The sequence below is a fragment of the Schistocerca gregaria genome, chromosome 3, assembly GCF_023897955.1.
Source record: "Schistocerca gregaria isolate iqSchGreg1 chromosome 3, iqSchGreg1.2, whole genome shotgun sequence".
NCBI lineage: Eukaryota > Metazoa > Arthropoda > Insecta > Orthoptera > Acrididae > Schistocerca > Schistocerca gregaria.
The window spans coordinates 262,967,153-262,979,726 of record NC_064922.1 but is presented as its reverse complement, the minus strand read 5'-3'; the positions used below and the strand labels follow the sequence as shown (position 1 = coordinate 262,979,726).

General features: G+C 39.2%; 1 protein-coding gene across 1 annotated transcript in view; it reads right to left on the bottom strand.

The window, feature by feature from the left end:
- LOC126353914 (methyltransferase-like protein 22) overlaps nucleotides 1-12,574 on the bottom strand; it is a 53,608-nt gene that overhangs the window by 32,013 nt on the left and 9,021 nt on the right. Inside the window, exon 3 of the mRNA XM_050003146.1 lies at nucleotides 4,420-4,608. Within this exon, the coding sequence (XP_049859103.1) occupies nucleotides 4,420-4,608 (189 nt within the window). The remainder of the gene's footprint in view (nucleotides 1-4,419; nucleotides 4,609-12,574) is intronic.

Below are 12,574 nucleotides of genomic sequence, written 5' to 3'. Positions count from 1 at the left end.
TCACAAGTAAGGGGAAGTAAACCATGCTCCATGTCTAATAGTGCAAATTTGTTTCTTCACCTGCAGCACACCACAGGAAACCAAAATATTCAGCAAGGAAATGCACCCTTTTATGAATTGTCAGAATTGTGTGTAGCACACTGTATGGACTGATGAGTACTTGTGTAATCCTTGTTTGACAATGATGCTGCAACTGTTAGTCAAAACAGTCCCCAACTCAGGGAATGAGTGGGAAGGGAGCAGATGCAGGAATCTTACATCATCATTTTAACCAGGGTCCTAGTGGAGATGGCTCACCATTGCCTTCCACCAGCCTGTTAGAAAGTTCCTACTGTGTGTCTGTGCTGTGTGAATGACAGAAATGTGTGAATTTACAGAGTAGGGGAGAGTGGGGCACTCTGAACCATGGGGCGCAATGAATCAGGTGGCATTATTTCAGTATAAGGTGGTAAATTATTATTATTTCTTCCTCTGTGCATATGTTGTCAGTACTGCTCTACTGACTGCCATTTGTTTTCTACAGGATCTAGTTCCCGCCATTAGTGTTGTACTGGTGATATGTTAGTTTCGCGACAGTGAAGTAATTTTTGGAGACATAGATTGATTGAATTTTGTTCATTCCTTTGTCACCAAATTTTGGAGAAAGTAAGTCATTGTAACATTATCAATACTGTATTTTAATTATATAGATCTTCAAATATTAACAATGTTCATACATAACCTCACATGAGCTTTGTTTGCAATATGTACTGTTGGGGCACATTGAACCAAGCTCTCCCTGGGCACAATAAGCCATGATTCATTGTGCCCCAGGGTGGTCCACTGTGCCTCAGGAATCTTTTAATTCTCCAATACAAGCACTCTATACTTTGTTTCCTTAGCATAGGTAAAAACACATGTGTAGGTATTTAAGGCTTTTAAATTACAGATGTTACGGAGTCTTGTTTTATATTATCAGGTTTGTTCATACCGCAGGAAGACGGACAGCGGTAAAACTGGCCACGATGTTATGCAAGAGGCTGTACAGGATGTTCTTAATAAGGGCATGGCAGGTTGCCAAGCAGCTAAATCTCATTCAATACCTTACCCTACTCTTCAACGATGTGTTCAAAACGTTAAATGTGGTTCCAGTGAAAGACTGACACCAACCTATGACAATCATAAGATATTTTCTGTGGAGCAGGAGAAAGAATTAGTGGAGTATTTGTTGCATTCTTCTAAGATATGCTGTGGTATTGACACTAAAACATGCAGGCACTTAGCAAGTCATCTGGCTTTGAAAAATGGTCTGAAATGTCCTGAGAACTGGATGGAGGGAATGGCTGGTGTAGACTGGTTCTATGGGTTCATGAAATGAAATCCCAGTTTAAGTACCCAAACCCCAGAGGGCTGCAGCTTATCCAGAGCAACGTCCTTTAATCGGTACACTGTATCGAATTTCTTCAAAAACTTGGAAGACGTTTATCAGAGATACCCTACTTTTGCTGATGGTACAGGGGTTTTCAATCTGGATGAAACCAGTACCTCAACTGTACCAGGCTTCAAAGGTAGTGACACAAGGGGAAGTGAAGTGATTTCTCAAGCTACTAGTGGAGAACATGATGTCTTAGTGACCACCTGTTGCATAATCAGTGCAGGTGGAACTTTCCTGCTTTCAGCAATTATATTCCCTCGTGTACATTTTAAACAACATATGATAAGTAATGCACCAACAGGTACCCTGGGGTTAGCAACGAAGACTGGCTGGATGAATAGCGAACTTTTTGTGGATGTCATGAAACATTTCATCCACAAATGCTTCTAATTTTAGCCAATCATGAAAGCCAATTGTCATTTGAGGTAACAGATGTAGCAAAAGCCAATGGGGTGGTTATGCTAACTATATCCCCACATACCTCAAACCAAAATGCAGCCTCTAGATGTAGGAGTGTTCTCTTCATTCAAGGGAACTTATTACTCAGCATTAAATTCAAAACTCCTACACAGGAAAGGCCCTCCTCTCACTATTTATGATGTAGCAGCGTGTGTCAAAATTGCTCATGTCACATCAATGACATCCACTAACATATGTTTGGATTTCAAGAAATGTGGAATATTTCCATCTGATGAAGACATTTTCACTGATAAAGACTTTATGGTCAGCGAAGTAAATGACAGGGTGGTGGAGGCAAACAGAACAACTTCAGATGTTAATTCTCTCCATCATATCAAGGATGCACAATCTGCAGGACAAGCCTCAGTCAATGTCAGCCTGTCAGAAAATCTGCAGCAAGCAGGACCATCTGCAGTGCTTAACACCCAAACAGCTTTTCCTAATGGAGTTTCCCCTGAAATAATTCGAGGATATCCAAAAGAAAAGAACAAAAAGAAGAGCAATAAACGTAAGAGAGGACGAAGCTTAATTGCAACTGATACACCGGAGAAAGATTTGTTGCAAGTCACAAAACATCCCAATAAAAAGATCAACAGGAAGCTTTATTAGCAGGAATCAGGCGAAGACATTAGTGAGGCGCATTATGAAGAGAGCGATGCCAACATGGATGTGTCTGGTGAATCTGAGTACAACTTTGAAGACTTGGACAAATTACCAGAAACAGATGATTTCGTTTTCACCAAATTTGAACTGAAAAACAAAACACCCGTTTACTATGTGGGAAGGATTTTGAAACTGAAGGATGATGCAGGAGACTAGCAGGTATCATTTCTGAGAAAAAGTGAAAAAATGGGAGCAAAGTTTTATTTTCCTCAGGTAAAGGATGAAGCTTTTGTTCCAGCTAGCAACATACTTCACATGCTCCCCCGACCTGCTACTGACGGTGTGACAAAGAGACAAAAATCATATTTCAAATTTGGAATCAGCTTCGAGTCCATTAATGTTTGGTAATTCCAAAATAAGCTACATGATTGTGTGCCTACAGATTTAATTATTTGATTCATACATGGAATATATGTAAACACTACATTTAACATACATTTACACTTACTTTGTATGCTAAATAGGTTCTTTCAATGAACCTGTTTAAAGTGGTTCATTGTACCCTACATGTGGGGCACAATGAACCATTTACCAAATTCTCTTCAAAGGCATGCAGCTAAAAAACAATTAATGACAATGCAATCATATAAGGGCATTTGATACTTGAATGATTAAACTGTAACATCTGTAAATCACAACTCTGTAATAAAATCATTGGATGAGTAACACGGAGAAATATTTTTTATGGTTCAATGTGTCCCCACTCTCCCCTACTGTTGGGTTTGCGAAACCAGCTGCTGGCACATAGCCTATTCCTCTCGAATTGTACCAAGGAGACCACTGAGCTTAAGATTCTGACACATGGATCACAATCAATGGTGACGCATGCTCTCTCTTTATGAGACACTGTGGAGAGATTTGGGTATCCAGGACATTGCACAAAAATTGGTGATCAGGAACTTTATGCTACCATCACTGTTCTCCCTGCCAGCCAAATGCTACAGGAGTTGAACTAGTGAACATCTGAGTAAAGCATCACTGCACAAGTGTGCATTACCACCCTTGGATGTGGAGACACTCACACCGATTAGCGTAAAAAAAAGAAACAGTTATATCGCCAATCAAATGACATGTGATTTCTTCATCACAGTGTGGTGTTATATGTGCAGTACGTGACTCTTAACAACCAAGCCCAGGTAAATGCCTCGCGTCATAGAAGTAGCTGAATCTGTCCATTCAAGATAGAGACCCAACAGCTGCTTGATTAATAATTTTACGATGGGACATTTATCAAAAATTTGTTTTGATTATTTGGCTGCAGTAAACTTCAGGTTTCTTTGGAATCTTCTTTAGTGTCCTGAATTTGATTACTTTGATTTTTGTCTTGCTTCCACAAGGGGGAAAGATTCCAGTTTCCTATTGATGAAGATGTCTGGGAGGAATGGGAGGATGAATGCAGTCAGCTGTCAAAAGACACATTAAAAAAGTATAGTGATAAGTGGGTTGAATGCGGAAGAAATTCTCTGAGTGTGATGTAAATTATTTTTAGAGAATACAATAAAATAAAAACTTTTTATAGTAATATTTGCATACTACACATCCATCTTAAAAACTGGCCATCCATTCCACTTCCTCTCCTTTTCAATTTCTTTAATTATTGCCACAATGAAATTAGAGTTTCATGATTATGTTTTATGACTGAGATATTTTCAGTTATATTAAGCATTATTTAACAAAACACAAAATTAAATTAAATTTGAGGAAATAAAATACACTTTTTTTAGCTTAGTTTATTATTACCTGTTGAAACAACTGAGACAGTTACTTGATTGTTGGCATCTTTACATGCTATTCTACATCTACAGTGCAGTGTCAGATTAACAGACGATGGTTTAAATAACACAACAATAAGAGTGCTGAAAGCTTTCCTAATAACAGCATACCTGTAGATACAACTTCATGGGCAAACATGGCTGCCACAATACTTGAGAGACCAGCTCCAGCTCCCAACTCCAGCACTGTGTGTCCACTCAACAAAGTTTTGCCATTGTGCAGGAGAAAATCGGACAGCAGTAGGGCACCTCGCCACACTTGAAGGCCGACTAGTTCCAATGGTGTTGATGATTTCTGTTCTGCGAAACCATAACTGGAAGTTTTTAGATAGAAAAACCAAGAAGTCCTGATAAATGTAATTGGGATACGAAAAAAAAAAAACATGTAAACACAAATTTTAATTATATTTAATCCCATTACATCCTCTTAGTCTCATTTTAGTGTTTATTGCCATTCACTCTTCTTTCAACTTTTAAGAATTGAATTTTCAGTTGTAAAAGACCATGTCATCAGTAACAGAGACTTCACTGTCTTGTTACGATTCCAGTTATCCAACAGCCATTGCCTATACAGGCTGATTATAATTAAAGTTAAACTTTCAAAATGCTGTAGACATATTACCACTGACCAAACTGAATTCAAATTGCAACAGTATATTATTGGAGAAGGCAGAAAACGTATGGCAGAAGAAGAAAAAAAAATAGTGTGAAAATTGATCAATACAAGGCGCTGTATGTGTCAGAATACCTAAAGACACCTATCATGCGCACGACCCACTGAAGTTGGTGTAAACACACCGGGTACACAGTTTCTCCTCCTTTTGTATCTGCGACATTCACCATGGCTGTCTCAATGCAGGATCACACTCTGCTTGTACAGATGTATTACAAGAATGATGACTGCACACACACATCGCTCAGCAGAAGTTCCAGTTCCAGACACTGAAAGGTTTGAAAAAAGGCATTGGTCTGATGACTGTCGTGGATCTGGAGACAATGATTCAGAAATTCAAAAAGGCGGGTTGTTTGGTGTGCATCCTGGTAGAGGGAGGGCCACAGCAATGCAGGAGAAGACAAATGGTAGTATGCAACTGTTTAGTGAACGGAGAATTGCCTGAACATTGAACATACCCTTGAGCACGGTGCATAAAATCCTACGAAACATGCTTCTTTGCAATCCATTCAAAATTATCCATGTGCTTCCTGTTGATCTGCCAGTAAGAGAGACATTTGCTTTAAAATTTCTTGCTCGCATTAAAGCGAACAATGATTGGCCGCAGATTTTGTGGACAGGCGAAGCCCACTTCCATCTGACAAGATATTGCCAAATACGGGCAATGAAAAATCCACACGCAAATCAACCAGTATCACTGAATCCTGAAAAGGTCACTCTGTGGTGAGGGTTTACGGCATCATTTACCGTAGGGCCATATGTTTCAAAGAGACCGGTGCTTCTGGTCCTGTTACCTGTACTGTCACTGATGAGAGCTATGAGTGTCTTTTGCGCAACCATGTCATTCCAGCTCTCCAGCAGAGTGGATGTGTGGATGGGATCATTTTTATGCAAGATGGCGGACCTCCGCACATTTCAAATCCAGTTAAGCAGCTGCTGAAGTGCCATTTTGGAAAGGCTAGAATTATCAGCCACCATTTCCCTACAGCCTGGCCATCCCAATCACCTGATCTTAATCCGTGTGACTGCTGCCTGTGAGGCTATCTGAAAGATGTTATGTTCAGTGTTCCAACTGCAAACTTAGTTGCACTAAAGTCATGCATTGTGCAACACATTCTGAGCGTGACCCCGGAAGCTATGAGTGTCTTTTGCGCAACCATGTCATTCCAGCTCTCCAGCAGAGTGGATGTGTGGATGGGATCATTTTTACGCAAGATGGCGGACCTCCGCACATTTCAAATCCAGTTAAGCAGCTGCTGAAGTGCCATTTTGGAAAGGCTAGAATTATCAGCCACCATTTCCCTACAGCCTGGCCATCCCAATCACCTGATCTTAATCCGTGTGACTGCTGCCTGTGAGGCTATCTGAAAGATGTTATGTTCAGTGTTCCAACTGCAAACTTAGTTGCACTAAAGTCATGCATTGTGCAACACATTCTGAGCGTGACCCCGGAAACACTTTGATCAGATGTGGAACATGCTTTTTCTCGATTTCAACTTGTTGCAGAAAATGATGGCCACACATTGAACATGTGTTGTGCCAGTCACACGAAAACTAATAATCCAATATAATTTTGATTCACACTTTTTACGTGGTTTTTGGCCTCAAGACAGTTAAAAACCGATTTTTCCTGTCTGATGTGATATGACCTTGCCATGATGGATGGGCTTAAGTAACTAACAGTATCACACCTATACACTGAGTAGTACAGTTTGTTCAGCATCAAACGTACAGTGTAGGCATTGTTGCACAATTCATTTGTCATTTGTAGCTGACCAATATTAAATTATGATGCTTACAGCACCATCTATTACTACATTTTGTAACTGTTTATTTTTCTTCTGCCATATGTTTCCCCCCCTTGTCTGATAATATTCCATTGCAGTTTGATATCATTCTGACCAGTGGTGTGATTACTACAGTGGTTTGAAAGTTAAACTTTAATTATAGCCACTCTGTATATCTCCCTTCACCACAGTAATACAATGGAAGAACAAAGATTAGAGTTTAATATTCATCAATACCAATGTTATAACAGATGAAGCATCGGATTGATAAACAAGGGAGCAATGCATGGCATTTGTTAAAAGAAACATTCTAGAATTTGACCAAAATTACTGAGGAAATTGGGAAAAATATAAATCAGGATGGTTGGACTGTATACACGCAGTACTAGAGATAATAAATGAGAAGTACTATGGTATATTTCATATTGTAAGAAACCCCACAAGAATTAACTAACTGCAGCCAGCTTTATTGTTATTTGATCAGATGTAGCATGAATTATGTATATCAGGTCTACCGATGTCTCAGCTGTAACTACCGTTCTGTGTTTATCCAAAACTGCACAATGGGGATAAATTACAAGATCAACATAAATCAGTGTTGCAGATTCATTCACTGTTCTCACCTACATGACCAGTTATTTACTTCATACCAGATTTCTTAAGTTCTTGATGCACAATTCTATAGATATTTTTGTTGAGATGATCTGCAGTTTCACCATCACATTTCACTGCAGTGTTAACAGTTTGTCTTGCATTAGTAACAGTTTTTGAACCATATATCTCACAGTTAATATGAAATATACAGGGTGTCTCTCCTAAGAGTCATCAGGAGGATTTTCTCTGATGTTGCAGCAGATATTTGCAGTTTTGTTTTTGCATTGTATAGGAGGAGTCAGCGCAAACAAATAGCGCTCTCCATGTTTTTCATGTGAAGCCAGTATCTTCAGAAAGCGTCAGTTTGTTTCCCATTACAAAAAAAAAAATAATTTTTAAAGTGCAGCTTTATGTGCATATTCAATAGACTGATCCCAGATTAGTCCAGTGTGATATTCATTTCATTGATATTTATTAACAGTTACAGTAAAACATGAAGAATAAACAGCAATCCAGCAAAAACTTAGTATTGCTGCACGCTTGGTGGAAGCAGATTGAGTGAGCCAGGGCAGTTCTGTCCCTGCTGGAGTACTGGTTATTCTTCAAGTTTTACTGTCTCTGTGAATACATAGGGCCTATCAATAAAACAAATATAGCACTAGACTAATCTGGGACCACTCTATCAAATGGGTACATAAAATTCCTCTTTAGAAATAATTTTGTTTTTAACAGGAAACAAACTGGCATTTAATGTCAATACTGGGTGTTGCATGAAAGATGTGGTGAACATATTTGTGTGGTCTGACTCCTGCTACACAATGTAAAAACGAAATTGAAAATATCTACTTGAAACACCAGGGAAAATGTATCTGATGGAGAGACACCCAATCTAAAGTTTTGCAATATACGTGATAAACTGACGACAACCGCAACAAAATGGCTGTGGCAAAAGAGCAATGAACTACCAACACACTTCAAAATACACTAAACATAATGATTAACATAAGTGAAAGGCAAGAGTTTTTACCAAGCAGCAGTTTATTTGCAAGCATGTGTGTATGTACGTTAATTTAAGGCGCCGATTAATTACAGATTTTAAATATGTTTGAAAAATATGTTTCGGCACAATAATTGTATGTTACTTCTTTATTTAAACCACTTTGGTTGGTTATTAAGTCTTTTTCTCATGGTCACCTCTCCCTTGGCAGATCCTCCAGGAGATCAAAATATGGGACTAATCAAGAATCTTTTGCCAATTGAGGGATCATCATGACACTTAATACCATAAGCTTCAGTTGCCATTGCTGATGATTTTTATCCAGAATTTAAGCAGTGCCTGGGATCAAACTCAGGTCATTTTCTTTAACACTCAAAGATTATAAATTCTTACCCTCTTCCATCACCCCCCTCCCCCCCCCCCCCCCCCCCAAATCTATCTACCTGTGTGTTCATCATATTACGTCACCAGTTCTGTGCGGATGCCACGTAACACCTCTCAAACAACATCAATGCAAACTTCACTCAGTTTTTTTTTTATTATAGTGCGTAGCCAGTCCCCTTACTGAACATGCTGAGCTACTGCGCTGAGCCCCTAGACCATTGTGACCTTCTAACTTAATAACGAAATAATAACTAGGTTCATCGTAAAAATCTGTTTAAGAAGTCTACCTGCACTCTCTGAGTATATCCACTAATCCATTAATAAAAGCCAAACTTAATTCACTCATTTCAGGAAAAATTAAAGAATAATCTCAAAATAGCATTTTATATCAGGGAATCAAACAGTACAATAAATTTCGCAAGGAAATAAAACAGATAACTGAAATCAATATGCAAAATGGCAGTTAATGCACAGTGCTTAAATAATAAATACTATACAGCAAAGAATTACATGATAACACAATTTAGGTCGGCAGAAACATGTTAAGCCTGGTAAAAATTCAAAAATAAAACACCTTTGTAACTCCACAATATAATGCATGTTAATGGAAAATGTTATGCCCTAGATCTTTGATGGAAAATGCTAACACCCTTTCATTTCCCTAAGCTCAATATGTCTTTCATGACAAGGGCCCATGGAATCTCTATCACATTCTATACTGAATTTGTTGGCGAGTTAGCTGCTCTTCTAGCTATAATCTGTCCTGTAGATCCCTCGAACAAAAAACGTGCCCAGCAGTAGGAAGAAAGGACAGGTCACACATGTCTACAAGAAGAATAGTAGAAGTGATCCACAAAACCACCATCCAATATCCTTGACATTTATTTGTCGTAGAATCTTAGAACATGATCTGAGCTGAAACATCTAGAGGTATCTAGAACAGAATGACCTCTTCCATGTAAACCAGCATGGATTCTGAAAACACTGATCATATGAAACACAACTCACATTTTTCTCATAGGACATACTGAAAGCTTTGGGTCAAGACAGCCTGGTTGAAGCGGCATTTCATTACCGAAAAGCATTTGACTCATTGATATTACAATCATATGGTGTATCAGTGAAATTTGTGACTGGATTGATGACTTTTTGGTAGGCAGGACTCAGCATTTTATCTTGGATGGAAAGTCATCATCAGATGTAGAAGTAACTTCAAGTGGGCTTCAGAAAAGTATGTTGGGACTCTTGTTGCCCATGTTGTGTATTAATAATCTTGTGGACAATATTAATAGTACCCTGAATCTTTTTGCAGATGATGCAGTTATCTATAATGAAGTACTGTCTGAATGAACATGCATAAATATTAAGTCAGATCTTGATAAGACTTCAAAGTGGTGCAAAGATAGGCTGCTTGCTTTAAATGTTCAAAAATATAAAACTGTGCACTCCACAAAATGAAATACAGGGCTATTACAAATGATTGAAGCGATTTCATAAATTCACTGTAGCTCCATTCATTGACAAATGGTCACGACACACTATAGATACGTAGAAAAACTCATAAAGTTTTGTTCGGCTGAAGCCGCACTTCAGGTTTCTGCCGCCAGAGTGCTCGAGAGCGCAGTGAGACAAAATGGCAACAGGAGCCGAGAAAGTGTATGTCATGCTTGAAATGCACTCACATCAGTCAGTCATAACAGCGCAACGACACTTCAGGACGAAGTTCAACAAAGATCCACCAACTGCTAACTCCATTCGGCGATGGTATGCGCAGTTTAAAGCTTCTGGATGGCTCTGTAAGGGGAAATCAACGGGTCGGCCTGCAGTGAGCGAAGAAACGGTTGAACGCGTGCAGGCAAGTTTCACGCGTAGCCTGCGGAAATCGATGAATAAAGCAAGCAGGGAGCTAAACGTACCACAGCCGACAGTTTGGAAAATCTTACGGAAAAGGCTAAAGCAGAAGCCTTACCGTTTACAATTGCTAAAAGCCCTGACACCCGATGACAAAGTCAAACGCTTTGAATTTTCGGCGTGGTTGCAACAGCTCATGGAAGAGGATGTGTTCAGTGTGAAACTTGTTTTCAGTGATGAAGCAACATTTTTTCTTAATGGTGAAGTGAACAGACACAATGTGCGTATCTGGGCAGTAGAGAATCCTCACGCATTCATGCAGCAAATTCGCAGTTTACCAAAAGTTAACGTGTTTTGTGCGATCTCACGGTTTAAAGTTTAAGGCCACTTTTTCTTCTGTGAAAAAAACGTTACAGGACACGTGTATCTGGACATGCTGGAAAATTGGCTCATGCCACAACTGGAGACCGACAGCGCTGACTTCATCTTTCAACAGTATGGTGTTCCACCGCACTTCCATCATGATGTTCGGCATTTCTTAAACAGAAGATTGGAAAACCGATGGATCGGTCGTGCTGGAGATCATGATCAGCAATTCATGTTATGGCCTCCACGCTCTCCCGACTTAACCCCATGCGATTTCTTTCTGTGGGGTTATGTGAAAGATTCAGTGTTTAAACCTCCTCTACCAAGAAACGTGCCAGAACCGCGAGTTCGCATCAACAATGCTTTCGAACTCATTGATGGGGACATGCTACGCCGAGTGTGGGAGGAACTTGATTATCAGCTTGATGTCTGCCGAATCACTAAAGGGGCACATATCGAACATTTGTGAATGCCTAAAAAACTTTTTGAGTTTTTGTATGTGTGTGCAAAGCATTGTGAAAATATCTCAAATAATAATGTTATTGTAGAGCTGTGAAATCGCTTCAATCATTTGTAATAACCCTGTAACATAGTATCCTGTAACTATAATATCAATAAGTCACAGCTGGAATTGGCCACTCATACAAATACCTGGGTGTAACACTTTGTAGAGATATGAAATGGAATGAGCGCACAGGCTCAGTCATGGGTAAAGCAGGTGCAGACTTCATTTTATTGGCAGAATACTGGGGAAGTGCAATCAGTCTACAGAGGTGATTGCTTACAAATCGCTTTTGTGACCCATTATAGAATATTGCTGAAGTGTGTGGGACCCATACCAAATAAGACTAACAGGGAATATTGAACGTATACAAAGAAGGGCAGCACAAATGGTCACAGGTTTGTTAGATCCATGGGAGAGTGTCACAGAGATCCTAATGAAACTAAACTGGCAGATTCCTGAAGATAGATGTAAACCATCCTGTAAAAGTCTATTACAATTTTCAAGAACCAGCTTTAAATGACGACTCTAGGAGTATACTACAAGCTCCTATGTATCACTCACATAGGGACTATAAGGACAAGATTGTAATAATTACAGCATGCAAAGAGGCATTCAAACAATCATTCTTCATGTGCCCCATATGTGAATGGAAGGAGAAGAAACCCTAATAACTGGTACAATGGGACGTACCCTCTGCCATGCACTTCATGGTGAGTTGCAGAGTGTAGATGTAGATGTAATGTAATGGGATACTGACTGAGCTCCTCAGACCGAAAATGAGAATGTACAATGAATATAATGATGAGGCAGCATTATCATCGTGGTTCTGATGTCAGCCAAAGAAATGTGTGTGTAGTGTATTACATGAGCGCAATGTGTACAATGATCTGTGATGAGATGTACACAAATTACATAACATTAGTTTTTGGAATTAACATACCTCTAAGTAAGTATAAGCCAGCATGTTTGTTAACTTTCAATTATATTTTATAGTTCTCTTAAGCTGAGATGTCTAATTTGTGGATGAAAAAGCAGCTAAGCAACCAAAATTTGAGAAAGTTTTAGCCTGCACAATCACAGGAATATCAAAAAAAGAGACAAATTTGGTG